The sequence below is a fragment of the Falco punctatus genome (assembly GCF_963210335.1).
Source record: "Falco punctatus genome assembly, chromosome: 7".
NCBI lineage: Eukaryota > Metazoa > Chordata > Aves > Falconiformes > Falconidae > Falco > Falco punctatus.
The window spans coordinates 35,584,299-35,606,907 of record NC_137587.1 but is presented as its reverse complement, the minus strand read 5'-3'; the positions used below and the strand labels follow the sequence as shown (position 1 = coordinate 35,606,907).

Genomic DNA, 22,609 nt, shown 5'->3' with positions numbered 1-22,609 from the left:
TCTACCAACATTTAGAGGTGGCCTTTTTCTTTTTTTCCTGGTGGGAGCAAAAACAGGGCAGTGCTGAATAGGTTTGAAAACATTAACTGTAAAGTGTAGGTTCAGCTTTGAAAAGGTACTGAAGAGGTTGAGGATTTCATGTATTTCACAGAGGTCCCCTATCTGACCAGATCAGCATGGATTTTTTAAAATTAAAATCTAAAAAAATTTCAACTGCCAATCTTGGAACCAAAGCTGGACTCCAAAGTTCATGTTGGGTTTCCTTCTTGAGACCCTCCCCTGGTTAACAACTTGGCAAGGTCCCCATCCTAGCTTTTACCAGAGAGTAGAGTTATTTCAAGACACAAGATACAAACCCATGTAAGCATGTATTTAGCACTGAGATTAGCCCCCCCCCAACATAACTGTCAGCAAAAGCAAGACATTTTTACAGGCTAAAGGGGTGTTCTGAAGAGGAACCCCGCAGCTGTGTTGGCTTTGGAATAAATAGGGGGGAAGTCTTGTTTTTGTGAGGAAGCTGGTGTAACTTTTGATAACAGAGAGGGAAAAGGTGCTTTGAACAAGAAGTTACTGTTTTAAGTCACACATCAAAGCTAAACTGCACTCTGGCTGAAATTCTCTTCTTTAGAGAAAGTCAGCCCAAGCCCATGTTTTACTTAGATATATTTCATGGCCTTAAGAGGGCTTGAGAGTGGAAGCAGCGAAACAGAGGCTTTTGCAGACACTCTTTAGTGGTGATCTGCAGTCTTAAAGAGGAGGGTGTTGTTTGTTGGGTTAGAGCACAAACACCTAATGTTCGATATGATCAGAATATTTTTCATTAGCCCCTAATTTGGTCAAGAATTTAAACATGCATTTAATCCATGCATTATATGCATCTGGAAGCACATGATTATCACCTAATAATATGAACAACACAAAAAGCCTTCAAAGAACAATAGTAAATTATCGGTTCACATGACTTCATTCTTATAGCAGCTTCATAGGGTATTGAAGCTGACTTACTCTTCACTTTATTTACAAAGAAGCCAGATTTACAACCTTAAAATGTATGGGAAGGGAACCTAAAGGGTCTCCCTTGAGCTCTCCATGTAGGTCTACACTGCAGAATAGACTGTGGTATGGAGACACCTGAGCTAGAAAAGCCCTGAAGCAATACTTTTTCCCCTTTTCTTTCAGGAATTTATGCAGATGCTTTTGAACCCATGCAGACTTTTAGGAGGTTGCAGGTGCTAAAAGTTTACATTGGCTTTACACCATATCTACTTGAGCCACTAGCTGCCTGGGTACAAACCACATTTAACCTATTTTGCTTTACTAGAGAGAAACTGTAGACCATGACAGAGAAGAAACTGGGGTACTTCTGTTCCCAGCCAGTGGGATCTATCTTACTTTTCTAAATCCTTGTTGCCTGCACCATGGCATGCAGCCTTACCAGCAAAACATAACTATGTTTGTGCTGAGAGGCTCTTTGCAGGCAAAGCCAGTTTGAGCCTCCTTGCTTCCAACAGTTTCCCAAGATCATCTCTGCCTTCTGTGCCATGAAAAGCTGGGTACAGGTTAACCTGAGATTTTTCTCTGTTGCGTTGACAGCTAAATAGCTGTGAAAATCCCAGGTATCCCTAGAGATGCACAAAGAAATGTCTATACAGAAGCTTAGGGGCAAATGCTGTGTCTAAGTGGAACATGAACAATGCAGAGATCCATAAACTTCAGTCAGTCCTTCAGGTCACCTGGACATTTACACACTGGCACTGTGAGAACTGGTGAGGAATGACCAAGCCATAGGTTAGCACAAGTCTCATGGATTTGCAGCCCACTGGGGTCATCACCTTAACAAAGTGTCTACCACAGACACTCCTCACAGGGAGGAAAACTCTGCCTACCAGCTCTGTAAAATGTATACGATGATGAAACCGTCCCCAGGCTGCAATGCACATTTGAAACAGCTTCCCTGAGTCTGGGCTGACCTTCAAGTACTCTGGGGAGTTTCACCCGTGGGGATGTCATTATTTATGTTCAAAGAGCAGATGTCCTCAGCACAGACCTCCCCTCCCAGGTCTGTGCAGCAGATGTTACCTTATTACTGGGAGCCCCAGCTGGAACTCTGCATACCTTGCAAGAGGCACCGTGAGCTTCTGGCTTGCCCTCAAACGGAGAATTTTGATCATTTAACTGGAAGGAAAATATCCACAGCAACAGAGGCAGGGAGAGACCTGAGCCATCACATCACCTGACTTCTGGGAAGGGGCAGGCTGGACCCCTCAATCTGCAGCCATGACATGGTTCAAATTCAGATCCTTGTTCTGGTTTCAACAGTGGCTCCTAACCATACAATAAGCCAAAGAGACTTCTTTAATCTCAGTCCCTTCCTGATCATTATGGAAACTACACCCAGATCCAGACTTCTCAGAGGAAGCAGCTTTCTGCTGAATGAGTGTGTATTACAGCTGGGTTCCTTCTTACGGTGAACACGCTTTCACATTACCTAAAATCAACTCGTCACTGAAAACACTTTGACCTATGGACCTAAGATTCTCAGTACAAACATATAGATTTATTCAGACAAACTTTTCACAGCTGAGCTTCTAACATTTCCTTTCCGTTTGTTATACCTGCTGAGGTGATATGTACAAACAAGAACAAGGAGTTACCCTCCTTACCTTCTGTGAAGAGAAAGGCACAGCTACTAGCAAAATAGCGATGTCTTTCCCACAGACTGCACAGCTTGTTCATTACGATACCAAGGTCACCATCTAAGCAACCTGAAGATCTACAAACTGAAACTTTCCTTTGGTGTATTGCTCTGGAATAAGCAGGGAAGCCTCATTTTGCAAGTCCATTCAATCCCTCAGTGCTGATAAAAATAAATACCCACCGTTTCCAGGCTAAGCTATCTAAATGTATTCCCTGAAGCAAAGAGGATTTGTTTAGCTCTTGAGAAAAGGCAATTCCTTGAACTTCTGTCAAAAGCAGGAATATTCTTTTCTAAGTCATGTAGTGATACTGGTGTGTTGCTTTAGGTACAGTCATTAGGTTTCTGCTGCTATTCTCATTAAGAGAGCTCCATACATATTTTTCTGTACTGGCTAGGTATAAAGTTCAAGTTTCCTCTCTAACATGTAATTCCTGAGCCTGATGTAAAGCTACAGTCTCTTTGTGCAAGTTCCCATGCTGCGATGTGTGTCTGCACACAAGTGCAGAACAGCAAACATATTTTCACTTCCTGGTGGAATTTGCTGCTAAATACAGTAAGCAAACAAGACAAAGAAGTTTGCTTAGGAAGTAGGTGGCAATTACCTTTCAAAGGCAACCACTGACTGGCAACAGGAGTGATAAGAAAATAGACTTCAAGTAGTGCAAGGCAAGGTTTTGTACTGATGTGAAAATTACGGGTAAAAAACAACACAAAAAATAATGCACTCAATTACATGATATCATCTTTGTTTTAGGATACAAAATAATTACCTAGCCTTACAAAGAATTAATCAGGATCTGGAGGATAAACTTTACAGAATGGTAAGTTATAAGTGAACTTTTATATATATATTTATATAAAAAAAACATGGTTTTATGGTCCTTAAGTCATAGGACAAACATTTATGTAGCTGTCACAAAGAAAACCCCTCATGCTCCAAATGCAGTATGCTTAAAAAAGGTATATGACTTTATCAGTATTATGATCTAGAGCTCAAGCTGTCTACAACAGCATAGCTCCATCAGTTTAAATGGAGATTGCATTGGCTGGTGATCTGTCTGAGTAAATGGTACCTTTAAAATAATTCTGGTTAATTTAGTTAATAACTTCATGGGTTTTAAATATTTATGTTTTCATTAAGTAACAAATTTAAATAAGGTAATGCAAAGTTGTCTCATGCTTCTTAGATACTTTCACTCAGCTTTTATTAAGTGGTTTAACAGAGCTTGGATGGTCTGACTTTTATATGCTGTCATAACTATCACTCGCAGTGTATTAATTTCTGATCTGCATGTGTCTGCAACCACAATGTCAATGTCACTGTCACAAGCCAATTAAAAACTGAGAGAGGAAATCACTGCACCATTTATGGGCTCCACATCTATGACTAATATGGCAAGACACAGCACCACTCATTCAAAAAAATTTGAGGACATTAAAAACAAGCGGCAACACCTTTAGTGACCTGGCTCATTGCTAATGCTGCTGGGACATCATAGTCACTGTTAAGAGAAAATGTACACAGAAGTGTAAGAATAATAGTTATAGAGGAAAGAATGACAGTTTTCAGCTTACAAAGATCTTCAGGTTATGAGCACAGCCTGATCTGCTTCCTCCTCTCCTGGCTTAGCATGGTCAGTCATTCCCTGCTCCCCTTCTGCCCAGCCCTATACCTGGCAGAGCCGCAGCAAGCTCAGCACACACACATAAATACATAAAACTTTATAAAAAAAGTTTATAGGTCCAGGCAGAGTCCTGATGGATAGCTGGAAGGATGCTAGGATAAGCCCATATTTTACACAAGTCTTGTGTAACATTTGCATGGGTGGGCAGCTTGGAATGAGAGGAACAGATATTATTGTGTTTTGAGAGTAAATAGGGACTATGAAAACATACTGGAGAGACACCAGCTTTCACTAAGAAATGGGAAACAATTTGTTGAAAATGGCATCCTTGTCTCAGGAGTCTGTTTAAATAGCTGACAATGAATAGAGTACTGATGGTTTTGTAACTGGCTTACAACAGGGCAAAGTTACAGCTGGGTTATAGCTGATGTTTGTTCATAAAAATGTGTGTAAATGCTGTACAAGCATAAATAACATTTGATCTTATGTTATTATTGTTGGGGGTTTTTTCTCCACTCTTCCTTTGTTATATTCTCTTTCGCTTTACCCAAATCACTTTGGGATTTTGTCTTCATATATGGCCTAATATTTATTACATATGCACTACAGAAGATAAATAGAGTAGAGTCATTCTGACTGGTAAATGAAATAAAAAGATTAGAAATACAGCAAGAAGGACTCCTGGAAATCCATGATTTTTTTATCAGGTATTTCAAATCAAAGCAAAGAATTTTTAAACTGCTGTTCCAGCATCCACTTAAAACCCTAGGAAATTATTTCAGAGCACAGCAAAGAAAGAAGACTGGTTCCATGGAGCACTGTACCTTTCTTTATCCCATTAATATGACAGTCATTGAAGGTAGCTTTAGAGGCTTAAAGAAGATCAACCAGGCTTTGTACACTACTTAACTCCAGACTGTTTTGCCTTCTGAAACATTGAAACTGAAGACACAAATGAAAACCAAATCAATGTCAAATGCAAAATCTATTAAAAGCAAAAAGATGAGGAAAATGTTACCATAATTGATTTAGATAAGCCAAATCATTTGATTTTCAGGGCACTCGAAAACCACTCCATACTTCAGTGATAGTTGGATCAAATAACAGCTGGTTTGGTTAATCAACAGGTTATGGTGCACTGGGCTCTGGGATACCTTTCTCTCCCTTTCCTACTTAGGACAACCTGTGTTTGTTTTTGTCTGATTTAGTAGTTTGTCATTCCAAATTCCAAAGCCTTTGATTTCTCTACCCTTATACAAATCCAAATAGATAAACTATGTGTTTACTTTCTCTCTCTCTCCCCTACCCCATCTCTCTATACACAGACACATATATACGCACACTTTTACACAAGTTTAGACCATTTAATGCGTCCAAATGCAACAAGTAGGGAAAAGACCACCCCTGGAGCAGTGGTCCCTGACTGGCCCTGCCTGCAGCTCACTTGGGATGCTCCCAGGACATCGCTTCCTCCCTGCCCTTACAGGTGACCCAGAACTCCCCCTCTTCCAGTGACCAGCCCCAGCTCATCACAACTAGTCTAGGCCTCCCACTTCTAATGTTTTCGGGTATCCTGAATGTTAAAGTCTTTCATGCCTGTTATTGGTATAAGTGATGTAAAAAAAAAAAAAAAAAAAAAATTCATCAGCAGTCAGAGAAAAGAAGCTGAAGTAGCAGTACCTTTTCTTCTAGGCTCTGCTTCCTTTTGAGTGCTAATCTATAAAATATTTAAAAATATTTGAAAGCACACTTCTGATCACAGCGAATGGTATCCAATTGAAACCTCTGTCACATCAGAACTTGAAGTAAAAATATAAAATGTAAACCCAGTGTCTGTGTTGGACAAAAGCTAAAAAATGCAGTCCTGAAATTTGCTGTATTAAACTGGGTAAGACTAAACACACGGCAGAGTAAAGGCAGATGCAGCACAGAACTAAAATTCTGCTGTCGCTTCTCATAAAACTCTTGCTCTTACCACAGCCAGGGTCTTTAACTGGAGAGGATTCATATGGTCTTGTAAGCAGTGGTTAAGCAGGGGAATGTACAGGCTGTCTTCTTAAATAATTAAGCTTTATAACTTTTTTTTTCCATTAAGATGTGGGAAAAGACTAAGCAGAGTCCTCAAATTTTGCACTGTGATTCCACCACGGGACTGTTCAATTAAAGAACTTTTTATCATGTCTAGTTCTAGTTGTCACCAGTAGTATTCACTTCCCCTTACACTTGTCTGACTTTCCTGAGGATGCTCTGCCATGGTCTTCCTGCTCACAAACAGCAATTACAAGTAGATTATGTAAGTCATCCCAACCATAAGTTAAGAAATCCTTCGTAATGTCTCAATCCGACTGTATCCCCCATACAATCCTCACTGGAATTAAGCAATGTATTTTTAAAAGCTTCTGAAGTTTTAAGGCTTTTGGTTGCAGTTAGTTCTGTAATTTTACCTTTAAACCCATAAGCCAGAGTTTTAATGTTATCTGCATGTTAGAAGAACTTATATCTAATAATAGCTGCTTAATAAACCTAACTGCTAATGAAAATTGCACCCATTTCTCCTCCTCCATCTGTATTTTAAATATTCTTGAAAACTTGATCACAGAAATCCAGCTGTAAAGAGCTCATGAGTCCTTATTCTCCAGAAACACCCTAAAATATGTCTTTTGTAACTAGAAAGTAATAGTTTGGCAGACAGAGTGCTTGATAGTATAAGCTTACTTCTGGTGCTAAGTCCTTCAAGAGGCCAGCACATAAACCTCTGCTCCATCTGAACTGCTTGCTGCCCGCATCTAATACAAAAGTACACAGGCAGCACTGGAGGTGGATACAGAAAGTGACAGCCTTATGGGTGAGAGCAGAGACTTCTGATGACCAGGAGAACCAGCAGATAAATCAGTGCACCTGTTTTGCAAACCCTTACTCCCGCATACCCCTTGGTCTTCCAATACACCTCACTCAAACCGGCTACTAAACCAAAAGCTCTTGTTCTGGAGTGTCATCCCCAGTCCTGTTGGGTTTGGTTGCTGTTTTTAAGGATGGAAATTGCTTTCTTCTCCCTCAATGCCAGTTCAGCACATTTTAGTAGCATAGGCAGTACTGAATGCTGTCAGTCATTAGGGACTTGACTGGACCTCTGCACTCTGTGGTGAAGAAGATGCTGGGCACCAGCTCTGGCAGCCCTGCCAGGCTCCCTGGCACAGCCCCAGCCACTGGGGCTTTGGTTCCCCTCTCTGCAAAGCCAGCTTCATCCCTCTGCAAAGCCAGCTTCATCCCTCTGCACACAGTGCATTATACATTTCATCCTCTGTCAAGATGAAAACTGTTGCATCACATTAATGCCCGATTTTTCATTTACATTAAGGCAGGCTGGGGGTGTGACTCAGTCATAAAGTTGGAAGAAATTATTATATAAACCAGCAGTAAAGAGGGATTTGTGTTAAGGATGATCAGGTCTGAAACGCTGCACTATCTGAACACCACACTGATTTTTATCCTGTTTCTTCCTCTGCCTATGAGCTGGAGGAGGACTAAGAGGTACAGCAAATACTTTATACTCTATGTTATTAAGAGTTATTTACCCAGCTCTTGAATATCTGGGGCTTTCCATTCTGCTGGCCATAACATATACCTAAGCATCGCCAGCTGAGGAAACCTGAAGATGAATTGAATATGAGCTGGGCAATTTTAAGTGGTGCTCTGAGACTTTATGTGAGGAGAACACTATTTTAAAGCAAGCAGCTTACTGGGTGTCCAGGCCAGGAAGGTAAAGAATAAGGGAAGTGGTGAGGAACTTGATGAACATTTTTAGTCGGGCACTAAAAACATCTACCTACCTAGCACTCTGGCCTTGGAATTTGAGCTAGTCACTAGATTGCACCTGGGTCTCCCATAACAGCTACCAGTCATCCCCCAAAATGGTTTAAATCATAAGTGAAAGATGAAGGCAATGGGAAAAAAAGCCTGTTTCTGTCGCAAACCTAAGGAGAGCAAAAGCCCAGCATGTTTAGGTTCCTGCATGGAACGTGATGACTTTGACAGTGAATTTGAACAGAATGGTTTAAAGCACATCTTTTTTATTTTCTTTCCTTTATGAAGAATAACTTGCTTCCCCCCACACCCCCACTGCATGTCCCATTAAAATCAAACAGAGATGACCTAAATATTCTTAAAAGGATTTGCATCCCAAAGACAAGAAAAGTTTAGAGTCAGCTCAACCTGACAGGCTCATTTGCTCACATTCAGTGAAGACAGCTGTGACTTTCAAGAGAAATTTATACTGGCTGGTTAGTTCAGGCAGAAGCCAGAGAAGGCCCATGCTTTGTGGACTGAAACAACTGCAAAACAACATTTCTAAGGAAGGAAATGACCGTAAATGCCACAGAAACAAGTAATTTCTAAAAATAGCTGTTGAAATAACGCGTTTCTATGAGGACTTTAGGATTCATCTTTTTATGCTTACAGGCATTTTGTGCTAAAGATCTCCATCTTTCACTAACTCTTTTCACACTCATTTTCCAGGTAAAAAAATATTGCTAAATAAGCAATAGGACCAGCCTTTTAAACCTACACACATTAACACCTGTAGCAACGACACAGGCTCAGACTGAGTAGATCCATTAGTTTTGCAGTCAAACAAATGAATCCTCCCAAGTAAGCTGGGAACATGACTCTGCCTCTCATGAGCACACAGACATTCAGACATCCTCAGCCCTTTCTCTGTCTCTGAACAGAGATTCATTTCCCATTGTTATGTGGCTGGCAAGGTGATCCTTCTTCCCAAGAAACTTGTTATGCAGTCCAGCCTCTTCCTAATGGCTGTAGATGAATATGACATCAAGAGAAACTGTTCTGGAAACTACTTTCCAATTTTCCCAAAGTTACAGGACTATTCTTCTGCTCTGTCTCTCCCTCTTAGTAGGGTATCTTCAACAAGTATGAGCAGCCTAAGGAAGTTGTAAAGTGAAGATGGACACATCTCACTTCCAACATCATCTCTGTTGCATGATGACAGAACTCTCCTTCTCAACACGTGTCTTCTCTCTTGGCCACCAGTATCCATTGCTGATACTTGAGAGTTTTGATCATTTTCTTAATCCTCAACTTCATGGTTTGGTCTCTGTCTCTCAGGACACCCCCTGGGGCTACCATCTTGACCAGCTGGGAATAGAAAAAGTGTTTGTTTTCAACGTAGCTGAAAATAATAGAAATATTTCTGGGATGTAGGTATCTCTGACCCATGTTTTCCTTGTAAGTGCCTTGGACCATCGTGATTATCTGCCAATTCACCACAAAGAAAGGGAAGACAAGAAGAGGTAAGAATAAAAACAGGGAAAGGTGTTCTGCAGCAGGCACTTCACATCTCAAAGTCCTTCACTAAAGCTGGTGTCATATATTAATGTGGAAAACAACGCACAGAAGAGTGAAGTGTCTTGGTCAAGGTCATCAGGAAGCAAGGGGCAAATTTCCAAATAAATTCTAGGTCTTCTCTACCCAAATCCACTGACTACAAAAAAGATCAAATGATTCTAGGTTGTCTTAGATCTAATTACGATGTCAGTTACTTATCCTCTGTCTACAACATAAATAGAAAATGGCAAAGACAAATTTATCAGAGGTTTTGGTTTTTTGTTTTGTTTTTTTTTAAAAAAAAAAGGGGAGGGAAGAAGAAAATAAAAAACATAAACAAGTGGAGTATTACTCCCTTTAGTACAGGTCGGTATAGGGGGTTTCTGTCATCTGTTTCTATAATCTATTTTATTTCTGAATAAAGAAAACTAGTTTTAGGAAATAGTATAGCAGCTGGAGAACTCAAACCCATGTCATTTTGTCTGTACAGGAGGGAATGTGGAATTAACTGAGAAAAGACAACAACGGCTTCTGTGGAGAGAAAATGAAATGAGGGATAAAGACTGATTTGTATATTGTCTTGTTCTAATTGCATCCCTTATGCTCACAGAACAGTACTACAGGTGTAGGAACTTCAGCATTACAAAACCTTTTGTCAGTTTTATTATCACAAGTGGCCGGTACCTCCAGCAGGATCCTCGTTGCTCGCTAGAAATGTAATATGTAATCTTGTACTTTTTTCCTTCAGAAACATTTCTTCTTTCAACCTACTGTCACTAACACAGCCTCAGAAGATACTATTACATTGACTTCAGGGAATTAGCATCAATCAACACCACCTCTATTCCCTCCAGCTATAATTTATTTAGCATTTTATTATCCAGCAGGGCTCTACCCTGGCAAGGCATGCCACTGATGTGAAATGTAGGAGACGATAGGTGCGCAGAAGGACTATAAGTGCATTTTATCAACTTCACCTAAATTGCTAGTAGAAAGAACACAAGCTGCGAAGCTGACTAGCCAGCTTAGAAAGGCTTTTGATAAACTGAATAGGTAAGGTATCTTTTTCAAGCATAACTGCAATGCTAGGGGAGACCAAGGAAGGTGATGGCAAGTAAAAGCAGCCCTCTGCCTTCCAACAAGTTAGTCCTGCTGTCAGTGAAATGTTTATGTTCACTTATAGACAGCAGATCCTCAGTGCCACTGATTTCCTAAAGAACCAGTTGTAAGTCAGCAAGATAAAACAGTTATAAACTGGGAAGAAACATTTTGCTGCAGAAGATACCTAGTGCCTGGAGTAAAGTCCTGAACGCTCAAAAAAGATGAGCAGCCAGCTAATTCATGCTTAGAGGAGCAGTCAGCATGTGCAGCAATACCCTGCTCACCCATATTCTATATCAAGGAGTATATCTAAGCAGAACCCAGGCCGGGAATGACAGGACCCTTCCCCAGCCTAAGACTGCGCTTGTTTGTACTCACTGAACTTAGATAAAGTACCCCTGTTTATGACTTAAATTTGCTGCTCAGATTTCCCTTCAAAAAGAGTTGGAGAAGAGGTGGCGGGTGCCTTTACCCTGAGCTCATGTTAGACATAGTGTACTCATGTGAATAGAACTGAAAACCTCAGGAATATTTCCAGATGATGCTGTGACAAGAAGACTTTTATCAGGAAGTGCAGATGTAAGCAGTTTTTATTATAACGTCCTATTACATGGTGTATGTCATGTAGGTTGGCCTTATTTCAAACGAGGAGCAAACCCCTACAGCTGTCAGTGGTAAGGCATATGAACTGACGTACCCTGCTCAGAAAGGAAATATTCCTATTGACCTTGGTCAATGCATGCTTGCCCCCATGAAGAAACATTAAAGACCAACACTAGTACTTTTTTGTGCCAGGAAGAAAAATCATCATCCTGCATATGTTTTACAAATCTCTTGCAAAGAAAAGCATGCCTTTACCTCACAAGCAGCACCTTGAAACCACTTTGCTAACCAGATATCTTTGTGTGATATGTTATTAATTATACAACAGTGTCAAATTATTATTTTTTTTCTTTTACTGCTATGGAATTACATTTCAAGCCTGTGACACAGGGTAGTCAAGGAAACAAATCTTTGTAAGACCTTTGCTAGTACAAGGTTGAATATGATATTATGAACAAATCATTCTTCAAGTGAAATGCCATACAGCATGAGATCAAAATCCTCAGACAAAACACTATAGCCCCACCATGTTATCTTTAATAACATTATACTGTCTGGAAATCAAGAAGAGAAATCAAATCCTGCTGCAGGTCATTTTGTAATTGGAAACCAGTGTTGTTTATTAAAAAAAAGGATAAATTCTATAATTTAACTCTGATGAACAAATTAGATCAGGTCAGTAATTTAGACTTGATTCAACACATCATTTATCAGAGAAAAAGATCCTGCTTATTTCCGTAGCTCTGTTTTGCAGAATAAATCTTTTGAAGTGTTATGGACACAGAAGATGCATTGATGGCACATCCATATATACAGTTCCTCTGATCTATCATAAAAAGAAGAAAATGCCAAGCTTGAACATTCTAATGTAAATTATATTTCTGTATGTTTCTTCTATCAAAAGCTCCACAGCAATTAGCAAAAAGTGTTAAAAAAGTAAATCTCTGTACGCCTAAACTCTATCCTCTTGCAGCTCTATTAGTAGAGTTGCAAAGTGGATTTTAACAATTTATGCTGACAGATAAATCTCTTTCCTGCAAATACCTTTCTTGCTTTGTCTTTCCCTTGGTATGGTATGTCTTCCTGAAATCCATCCCCAACTCTGAATTACTTTTCCCCCTCATTTAAGCCAGGTTTTTTAATCCTTTATGTTTTCGAATACCCTTAGTCCTGGACTTGCATCTTGGAGACAACTGACCAGGTATAAACAAATACATCACAGTGTCTCAGTAAAGTATTTTCTCATTCTTCTGGTCTGTGATTTCTTAGCTATGTCTTGTCTTTTTTTTCTCGTGTCTTCTCTCTTATAGACTTGTTCTGCATAAAGATATTTCAGAACAATTTTTTGAAGTAGCTTGCTGGTCACGTGGTATGCAGATTTCACTATCTGCTGTACACATTTGCTGGATTTTCTTAAAACAGTTTCCTTCCTAGCAGTGTTTTCAGTCTTGCTGCCTCTAAACACATCTTAATTATTGCAGAATATATGTATGGAAAAATGCATCTCTTTCTTTTGGAAAATGCTTAATATCCCAAACATTCACAATATGACTGCAGATTTTTTCAATGAGCTTAAATTAACTAAATTCATACTTTTGACTATTTTTTCCCCAATGTAGCATAGAATAATCTGGCATGAGAAGGATAGAAAAGACTTGATTTAATTATATGCTCTGTCTGAGAAAATACAATTCAATTAAGGAAGATGTGATTATTAAATCTAAAATGCATTAGCATGCATCAATCAGCTGTATGAGCTTTAAATTAATAAATAGTTCTTTTACAGTTACCCAACTACCAGACAGAGGATCAGAATTAAAACATCTAATAAAATTAGCCCAAGTCTCTCAATGCAGTTTATAAAGCATAATTTACTGAATGAATCTTTATGCAGCAGCTGTAGTAAGCTCAAAGTTTGTTCCAATGTTGGGTGATGTTAAAGTAGCACTGGATTCTGTTTTGTCACAAAATGTAGTTTTCTGTGTTGCAGGACTAACTGAAGAGAGCACAGTACAATATATTGGGATGTTTTTGTCTCAAATTACCTGGTACCTTAAGGTTGCTTTCAAAACTTCTGTACTTTCCTACTGAAATATTTTAACAATTTTTCTTCCAAATTTCTAGTGTAGATACAGAGAGATATCGAATAATGTAGTGCATACACAGACAAAGGAGGCCAAAGTAAAACTTCAAATTCTATACAGGATGCCGGGAAATCAGATTAAAGATCGTCAGCGATGTCTTAAGTTATCAGTTATTAAATCTATCTTATCAAGATAGATTTAATTCCTTCTAGTAGGGTGCAGCCATTCAATACCCACCTCAAGATGCTAATGAGATGTGTTTCAGTGAGGAATTCAGTTTTGCTACATCTCTCACATGTAAAGCTCAAGCCATCAGACTTTATAGGGTTGACATGAGGAGGAAGCCAAATGAGTAAAACCCTATTCCTCTGTCCTTGGCTGGAGTTCTGGGACAAGCTCGCCCTGCGAGCAGCAGAGACCCACTGCCAGCAAGTTGCAGAAAGCAGAACTTTTTCTCCTCAAGCTGAATGTGTCTGCTTAATTACTCCTTTTTTTTTTTTTTCTTTTTTTTGTTTTCTCCAGTTACATATTTCTTCCTAGAGTGTACTGGGGAGGGAAATAGTCTATAGACAAAAGAAATGCCAATAGCCTGGTATGGCACTCTGTGCCAAAGAAAGCAGCTGTCTCCTCTTCCCTTATCAGGGTGACTGGAGAATTATCTCCCCTTTAGATGCATTCCTTGTTTCTGCTCTGCTCCTCTGTGAATTTTCATAGTTATATTAATGTTTCTACATCGCAGGGTTCCCAGTTACAGTGATGCAGGAGCTCAGTAAACATATCATGGGAAGAAAATTCATTTGAACAAGGCTTATTTTAGTCCATGGTGACAAACATAATTGGCTTTATCTGCTGCAGAGAGAGTTTGATAAACTTTTACTACATGGTCTTGCCCAGATTTCCATTGCTCAACTTCCAGGATTTTTTCTTCTGGATAAATAGCCATAGATGAAAAACAAAGAGTGGGAACATACTCCATGAGGAAGAAGAAACATAGCACAGAAGCCCTTTTGGAAGAAAGAGCTATAGGAGCATGGTTCTGCCTGTTTCTTCCAGTATTTTAACTACATATACTCTTCCTTAAGCTGCTTTAACACAATTCTAAAGGCTCAGGGATTAGAATAAGGAATTTTAATGGTAATTTCCCTACAAGGGCTAATTCCAGCTAGCTTTATTGTCTCCAAAAGAAGAGTTCCCAAGACTGCTGAAAGACAGGAACCATCCATTTTAATTCCTGGTCTCAGACCCTTCCTGTCCTACAAGAAAAACAGGACAGAAAGCAAGAAAAGAGTTGCTAACTAGGCATGTGGCTTTAGGCAGCATATCTGGGCTCTGTGGAATCCTGATCCATTTGCTATGAAGAAAAGAAGCTCTCTGGTTCAGCTGCACTCTGCTAAAGCAAATAGGAAACTATTATCTGTGGAACTGGTGAGCTATACCAACCAGGCATCAACCAAAATAACAAAAAAGAGATTGAAAGGAAAAAATAAAGTGTTCTCATTTGCAATAAAATCAAGGTGCCAAGGATAAAATGAGTCCAGTCACAAGGGGTGTGAAAAGAGACTTTCTAGCTGCCTATACTCCAGCTCTAAGAATCTGGTAACAAACTGGAAGAATTGGAAGCAATGCATGTGCATTTGTGCCAGCCTATGACTGAACCCATGGAAAAGATTGGTTTGACTGAAATGGCCAAATTAGCTTGTTTGGGATAGATCAAGTGGATTTTAGAGGGTGGGAACAGTACTTTGTATTGTGCCTGGCGACTCTGAAATAGTAATCTTGAATATTCCTCAATTACTAGTTGAAGGCAGAAGCAGATCCCATGCTGGCCTGTGCCTGCTACAGACCATACTGCACCAAGTTGTGCAATATCTCTATAAACTGCTATTTGTAGAACACACAAACCCAAAATGATGTCATCTTTACCTTTAATGATCTATGCTGATGGTCACTTACAGCCAATACAAAGTGCTTTAGAAGTGATTAAAAACAAATTATAGTTACAATTTCCTGATTATGAAAATGCTGCATTAAACATGAAGGAATTCTCTTTTTGCCTTCATGATGATAAATGTAAGGACTCATCTTTGAACTAAAATGAGTTGTAGCTTAAAGGTAAAGATCCTGAATTTATGACATTTGATATCCATACACAGAATAAAATCCAAACCATTGATATGTAATTAATGCAAAGGAGTGAATCTTGCAAAACTGATAATTATTCTGAGCCAAACCATCTGGGAGAAAAGATTTTAAACACTTAGCAATCATCATTCACATTGTTTTGCTAAAAACAGATCTCACATTTAGGAATAAAAGAGAAGCAAGCTATGATTAAAAAACTTGAAGAGAAGAAGTAAAAATGTAAAATAGAAACTGTAGAGTAGGAGTGGAAAGAAGAACTGATAGCAGTCAATACCAATTACAAGCCCTGAAATATAGAGAATAAAGGAAGCAAAAAGATACAGGAAAAGATTCTGTAAGATATCAGGTATAGTAATGCAGCAGAAGTTCATATAACTAGGAGAAATTTTAACAGTGACTAGTACTTTACCTACTAGGCACGGAGGAGTATGCATTGGCTTTAGTACTTTAACGGAGGAGAAATCAATGAGCTTTTTGTGTTCAGGAAAATAAGATATTTTTATTTCATGAGATGACAAAATATTTTGTATTTTGACAGTAACTGAGGATGATAGGAAATACAGGAAAAAAATGGATGCTTTTGACTTAGCAATTCTTTATAAACACAGTTTTAGGTTTTGAAATGACTATCAAACATGCGTTTGAGGTTTTAATATATATTACTAAGAAATCTGAGAACCACAGAGAATTTTTAGAAGACTGAAAGAAAACTAATATGCCATTACATAAAAAATGGAAATGCAATAAGCAGTGAACTACAGGGTGGGGGTTTTTTTCCCTAGGAGCTTCACTTGGCCATCTACTAGATTTTCAACAAAGTTAATACAAGAAAGCACTAATCTCAACTTAAAACAAAATGTGTGTTTCTTGTCACCTACTTCTAGCTTATTAATCAATTACAAGGGCTCAGCTAGTCCCAAGGCTCCTCTCTAGTTGAATAAGAGATACAAACACCTCTACAGCTGGACTGTCATCTTAAAAGAGGTGTCTAAGCACGTGGGCATAAATACCCTTGGGACACACCTCTTCCACTGACTAGAGACTAGACAATCAGCTTTATCCAGTGCCTTACTTGCAGATGGTGAGATGAGGTTAAGTGATGAGAAATGAATACCAGGCTCCTGCGACTGCAATAACAAATCCCTTCCTATGTTCACCCAGGATATATGTTTTTCTTCTTTTGCATCCTAAAAAAGAAATACACTTAAAATAATCCTTCTTAAGTAGGAAAAAAGACTGAAGACTTCAAAAATTTTAGTAGAGCAGAAAAAAAGATAGTTCGATCCATTAAAAAGTTGTGCCATGAAATTGTATTTTCTCGAAAACAACGTATCAAACTGGGAATAGCAAAACAGCTATTAAAAGCAAGTCAAGAATCATTACTTAAGTATGCAGAGCTTTCCTCAAGGGCCTGAAGCATACTTCCTTTTCTAAATACATTTTTCATATTTACTGCACTCTATTAAGCCAAGAGCACTGTAGAATTATAGAATGGATAACTATCCAGTGCTCGGACATTTATGATGAGTTTCAGATGGTTTTCTTTTTACATACAATACCTAACCATTATACTCACATTCCAGGCATGATTTTCTAAGTTCAAGGTCCATAACTGTTTCGTGGTATGCTGTGGAGAGAGAATATGGTCTGGTATAGATGACGGTACAGGTAGCATCCCTAAATATCATTCCGTGTTTAGGAAAGTACAAAAATCTCAGTTTGCTCTTTCCTGGCTTAGCTGATCCTGTTGTTCCAACAGCACTTTTGAAAACAAAACAGCTCCTTTACCAAGGCCTGAGGGTTAGAAAAGCTTTGATTCATTGTAAAGTGGAGATCACATTTAACCAGAAGTGAACAAAGGCTTTGCACAACCTGAAGGGTGTCCCTGTAGCTTAAAGCCTGTGGGTTTTTAAGTCAGAATCTGATAAACTCTAAGGGCTTAGATCATCTCCTCCTAAGGTCTTAGCTGTTGGAGAAAGCCTCAGAGGAAGGTCGTTTCTACAAAAATTCCCTTACAAATTTTCTGAGCCTTTCCACTTTCTTATCTTTTCTTGAAATCCTCCTTCTGCCAAACACATTAAAGCCTTCTCAGCTTTGTAGCAGCATATCGGGCTTTGGAGAGAGTTGCTGTAGTCCTATCCTGTGTGATGAGTTTGCACTGTGTCCACACATTTTTTCCTATCCTACTCAGACTCTGTTCCCTTCTGCATAAATAACAGACGCCCCAAGCAACTGCACAGAGATTTCCAGTCTGCAGGGTGGGATTTTCTGGCTCATGATGTCAAAGTTTGCTAACACAATTACGAGAGGCCAAGATTCTTGACTGTCTTCTAAAGGACTGTCTTTCTTAGGACTTGCTATTTGTGCTATTAAACTGTCAAGTGAGTTTCAAGCAAGTACTTGCCTGAAAGGAAAAGTGACAAGATCAGGTTTAATAGTGTCAATGTAGGTTTCATATTATAAATGCAATAGTTATTTTTAAGCATAACCTTACATCCAGAGAATGCAAAAGCAAAACTCTGGGTGACAGATATAGGTACCAAAGTCAACTCTTAGCTGTAACTAATTCATGTTGGAAATAGGTCAGTAATTGGATGATAAATCCTTTTGATGAGATCCATGATTTTCTATTCAAAACACAAAGCTCCACCCCACACCTCTCCTCCTGGAATATGAAATGCTACTATTTGCATATAGCTGTTGCAGGAAATAGTATGTTGGGGCACTTTCGGCAGGGAGATGTTGGTTTTTGCTGGGTTTTTTTGTTTGTTTTCTTTTTTTACAATACGGTTTGTTTGTATAAGCTCAGAAAGTCTGTAAATCCTTATAAAGTTACACCACTTCTTACGGCATAGGAAACGCATTCCCCCTAGATTAGAAATGTATGCTGTATATTTTTGATGCTAATACATAGTCACCTGTGTAGAAGAAAGCTGAAGCTAGAGCATGACATGGCCAAGGAAAGTGACCTCAGTAGGTTCCCAGTTACAGAATAGACCAACTATTGTCCTACAAATGACGGTGTGGGTACAAAAGTAAAGAAATCATGCTTACAGTGGGCTGAGGAGAGAGTGGGATATCACTGATGGGCAAGAAAGCTTTAAGTCCAGACACAGGGGTTGAAGCCAAGAAGTCTTCAGATGACTGACAGCCTCAACAGGAGCAGGCTGGTGGTTGGAAAATGATGGCTAGAGAGAAAAGAGGAATGGTTTCTCCATGACCACAGTTTTTCAGTGGGAGGTCTGGACTCACACAGGGAAGAGTACATTAGATTGTGAAGTGGAAAGAAGTAACAGGAATTGACAGCAGAAATGAAGAAGGAGTAAAATGGTGGTATAAATTGCTGTCTTTATAGTAAAATGAGACCCTGGAGAATAACCTGTTTTCACACATTTTCTACTAGGACTACTGAAATACAATCAAACACCTGCACCAAATGAAAGGTGCCAAGAGGAAGGGAAAATACTCTTTGTTGATATCTTCTGCTTTAATGTGCTTAATAACTGTGTAGCTGACTTCTGCACAGCTTGGCTCTGGCAGCCAGGGTTATTTAATACTGTAATAGACAAGTTAACTAACAATTTTATAGAAAACATTGACATTACAGATATAGAGATTAGCAAGTTTGGCAACTTTGATAGAGGCTGTATCAATCATTCATATTACTGTTACGCTCAGACTTTTCTGCCCTGAATCCCTGGGTACAGTACAAAGAATTAGAATTTAGCAGTACAAATATTTAAGCATGAACCAAGTTAAACAGAGGGAGGTCTTAAATCAAAACCTTCTCAGCAGGGCAATGTTTTACCAGAAGAGAGTTTTTAAACTCAAAGTAAAAGCTCTTAAGTGACTTTATCCGAGCAATTAAGGATAACCAAAGGACAACATCAATAGATATTAAGGTATAGCTTTTTACAGCATACACTGTGTAAGACATTCTGAATTATATTAAATTGGGATGCCAAGAATTTTGGAGGAACACAGATTGTTTCACAGGGAAAGGATATTAAAAGTCAGTACAAGCAAGGACTGGAGATGCATCTTGGATATGGCACTTAAAGGAACTTTGAAGGCAAACTTTTATATATGATCTAACTGAGGTTTCAACAATTCTATAAAGCTAAGCATTTAATACAAAGACCCTGAAGTGATCAAAGTAGGAATAATAGTTTAGCATGCAACTGAGGCAGACAGAGTAAAAAGCCTAGGAACATAGCTGTTAAAATATCACAAGTATCTCTCAACCCTGTCTTCTCTGTTTTGTCCATCGACAGCAGAATTGCTTTTCCTCTCTCTGCTAAGTTACCTTATAGCTAGCTCTAATTGTTTTTATTGCAGGAAGACAGATGGTCTGACTTTTCAAAAATATGTATTTCCCTTATTATATCACAGCTGGGGAATGTGCTGGTGGAAGGAAGGGTTTGTATGCAAAACAGTCTGGATACGATTCATTCCAAAATAAAATCTCTTCTGACAATAGTAACACAAAAACAGACCTTACCCTTCTGAGCTAGGAGGAACCTTGAACACACATTGAAAGTTGCCAGAGCCCTACCCCTTACACTCAACGTATGCTAACACTCTTCCAGTTAATCAGCAGATACTGCCATCCATTCTCATCAGACTAAATCAGTTCCCTGGGATATATCCCAATAAACTGGTGATCCCAATTAAACTCTTTCCAATCAATTTGCACCTCATAGGGGTTTTAGCGTTATTTCACTTGAATCTAGTCTGAGACTTTTGCTATCCTGTGTGCAACTTCAGCAGCGTTTTTCCTGTTAATAGGAGCTAAAGAATGCATTCCAGAGAAGGAATATGTCTTACAGAGATGCTACTTTTCAGAGCACTTCCTGGTATTTCGAAGTGTGGGTGCAGAATGGCAAAGTGCTTAACTGGATCTGAAGAGCCCCAGCCTCACTCACCAGTTTCTATGTATGGTTGTCCTATTGCCTCCATGGACTCCAGGCTTATTTCTCCCAGGCGTCTTCCACCTTTCCCTATGTCCATCAAATTTTCTTCCCAGAAGCAGATGTCTACAGGTGATGTATGTTCAGAAAGAAAAATTACAACTTAGTACTTTTCAACTAGGCAGTGCTGTGCTTAAGCCTCTGTTAAATGTGTTACATAACATAAAACCTTCACCATTTGCTTAAGCATTAAATGTTTGCCAAACCTCAACTCTCAAATTTCTTTTACAACTACATTTCCCCTCAAAAAATTAGCTGATGGATTGAATACGTAGTTTTTGATTTTTTAACAAATGAGCGTAGAAGTCAAACAATTCAAAAGAGTAAACAGACAGGTGTCTACAGGATTAATTTCTTCGTGATAATTGAAAAAACACATTTGAAATATAAAAAAGGATAATTCAAATATATTTGTACAAAAGCCAAAATAAAGGACAAGTAAATTTTGTGTTTCAGTTGTCAGATTAACGTGAGAATGTAACTGGGAAAATACATGAACGCATTGAGTACAGATCAACTAATGCTCTACCGAAAAGGCTTATGACTTAGGCCAGTAGTTACTTCTTGTAGCAGATGCCTTCTGTATCTCTTCAAGTAAGTATCAAATGATTCAGATATTACTCATGGACTGAATGTAGAACCAGCTACCAGTGAAGTGCTCTTATTAGTGTTCTTTATATGTGGATCCGTTACATTCAGCTATATCCACAAGTGTATAATTTATTCTCCCATCATGTACATACAGCAACCCAGAAAACACTGAGTACCTCTACCCGTAGAAGCAGAATTAGTGAATTTGCAGAAAACAATTAAATGAGGAACAGTAAGAATTACAACAGAAATGGGTCTGAGACATACATGGCTTCCAAGCACATAATGTCCCATATCCTCATGAAAAAGGACAGAATGGGCTTGTGGGGCGATAGATTTGGAACAGGATAGATCTGGGCAGTTTTGGAAGTGGATAGCATTAGAAGGGTAGGCACAAAAGTCACTGGAAAAAAAATGATTGCATGACATCATACAACAGTTAATTTAAAATTGACATAAAGAGAAGGTGCCAGATATGTTCTGCAAAAGGAAGGAAGTTTACTAAGAAAAAAAAAAGGAAAAATAGACATAATAAAAACAAATCATCAAAATGACTATTTTCATAGGGTTCCTTGAAATTAGTACCACTGACTGCAAAATTAGCAAACCTGAAGTCTTGCAGTCTAGAAAAGGTTTGAGATTTGCTGGCTTAGGAGAGGGGCACCAACTCAGAAAGCAGATGACATGGAGGGCATATATTTATGGTATGGCCTGGGGAGGACATGGGACAGTAATCAATACATCTGTCCAATACCCATACATCCCTGTTAGTCCTTGTAGTACCAGGATCAGAAAGCCTGACACACCAGTGCTCTCTGCAGCTTCTTTCCTCCTCTCTTTCCTGGCATTTGTCTCTTTTCCCTCACAGTAGGTCCTGACCTTCACTTTCTCCATCTTCCTTATCCTCTCCCAGAGTTTGGAAAGGAAGGAGGGACACGAAAGCAGTTCTTGTGGGATTGTCAACTACATGGCAATGAGGAGAGATGAAGTTCCATACTCCAGAGGAATGGGGGAAAAAGGAGCCCAAAACTTTTGGTTGGATCCCCCCTGCAAAACCTCCTTGTCTGTTTCTACCCCATCATCTACAGTTCTTCCAAAATCCTAATAGGACCTACCTTAGTGAGATACTTGGGCCTGCTTTGCCACTCGGATATGAGGCTGGCCTCCAGCTCCCAAAGGGAAAAGGCAAATATAAAGATTGCCTTGATGGTGGCTCTTCTTTCATTTCTCCAGCTCTCTTTTTAACAGTATTTTCCTCTCTCCTCCCCATAATATCCTGGCTGGGAGAAAAAAATGTATTATCCTGTCAACCTGGGAGGACAAGACACCAACAGAACAACAGATATGTAGAGACTTCTACAGGAAAAAAAAACTAGCAAGAGATGCGGTAGCAGATGGGGACAAAGTCTGATAACTGACCAGGGATCATGATAAATAGCCAGAATTTTCAGC

At 39.1% G+C, this 22,609-nt stretch overlaps 1 protein-coding gene and 1 long non-coding RNA gene across 22 annotated transcripts in view; one reads left to right on the top strand and one right to left on the bottom strand.

Moving 5' to 3' along the window:
- BEGAIN (brain enriched guanylate kinase associated) overlaps positions 1-22,609 on the top strand; it is a 159,807-nt gene that overhangs the window by 101,923 nt on the left and 35,275 nt on the right. For all 4 annotated transcript variants that reach the window (XM_080394561.1, XM_080394560.1, XM_080394562.1 and 1 more), the window contains one exon: positions 3,453-3,519. In XM_080394561.1, the coding sequence (XP_080250687.1) occupies positions 3,453-3,519 (67 nt within the window). The remainder of the gene's footprint in view (positions 1-3,452; positions 3,520-22,609) is intronic.
- Positions 22,269-22,609, bottom strand: part of LOC308066826 — a 33,164-nt gene continuing 32,823 nt past the window's right edge. For all 18 annotated transcript variants that reach the window (XR_013929318.1, XR_013929319.1, XR_013929320.1 and 15 more), the window contains one exon: positions 22,269-22,437. This is a non-coding gene — a long non-coding RNA (uncharacterized lncRNA). The remainder of the gene's footprint in view (positions 22,438-22,609) is intronic.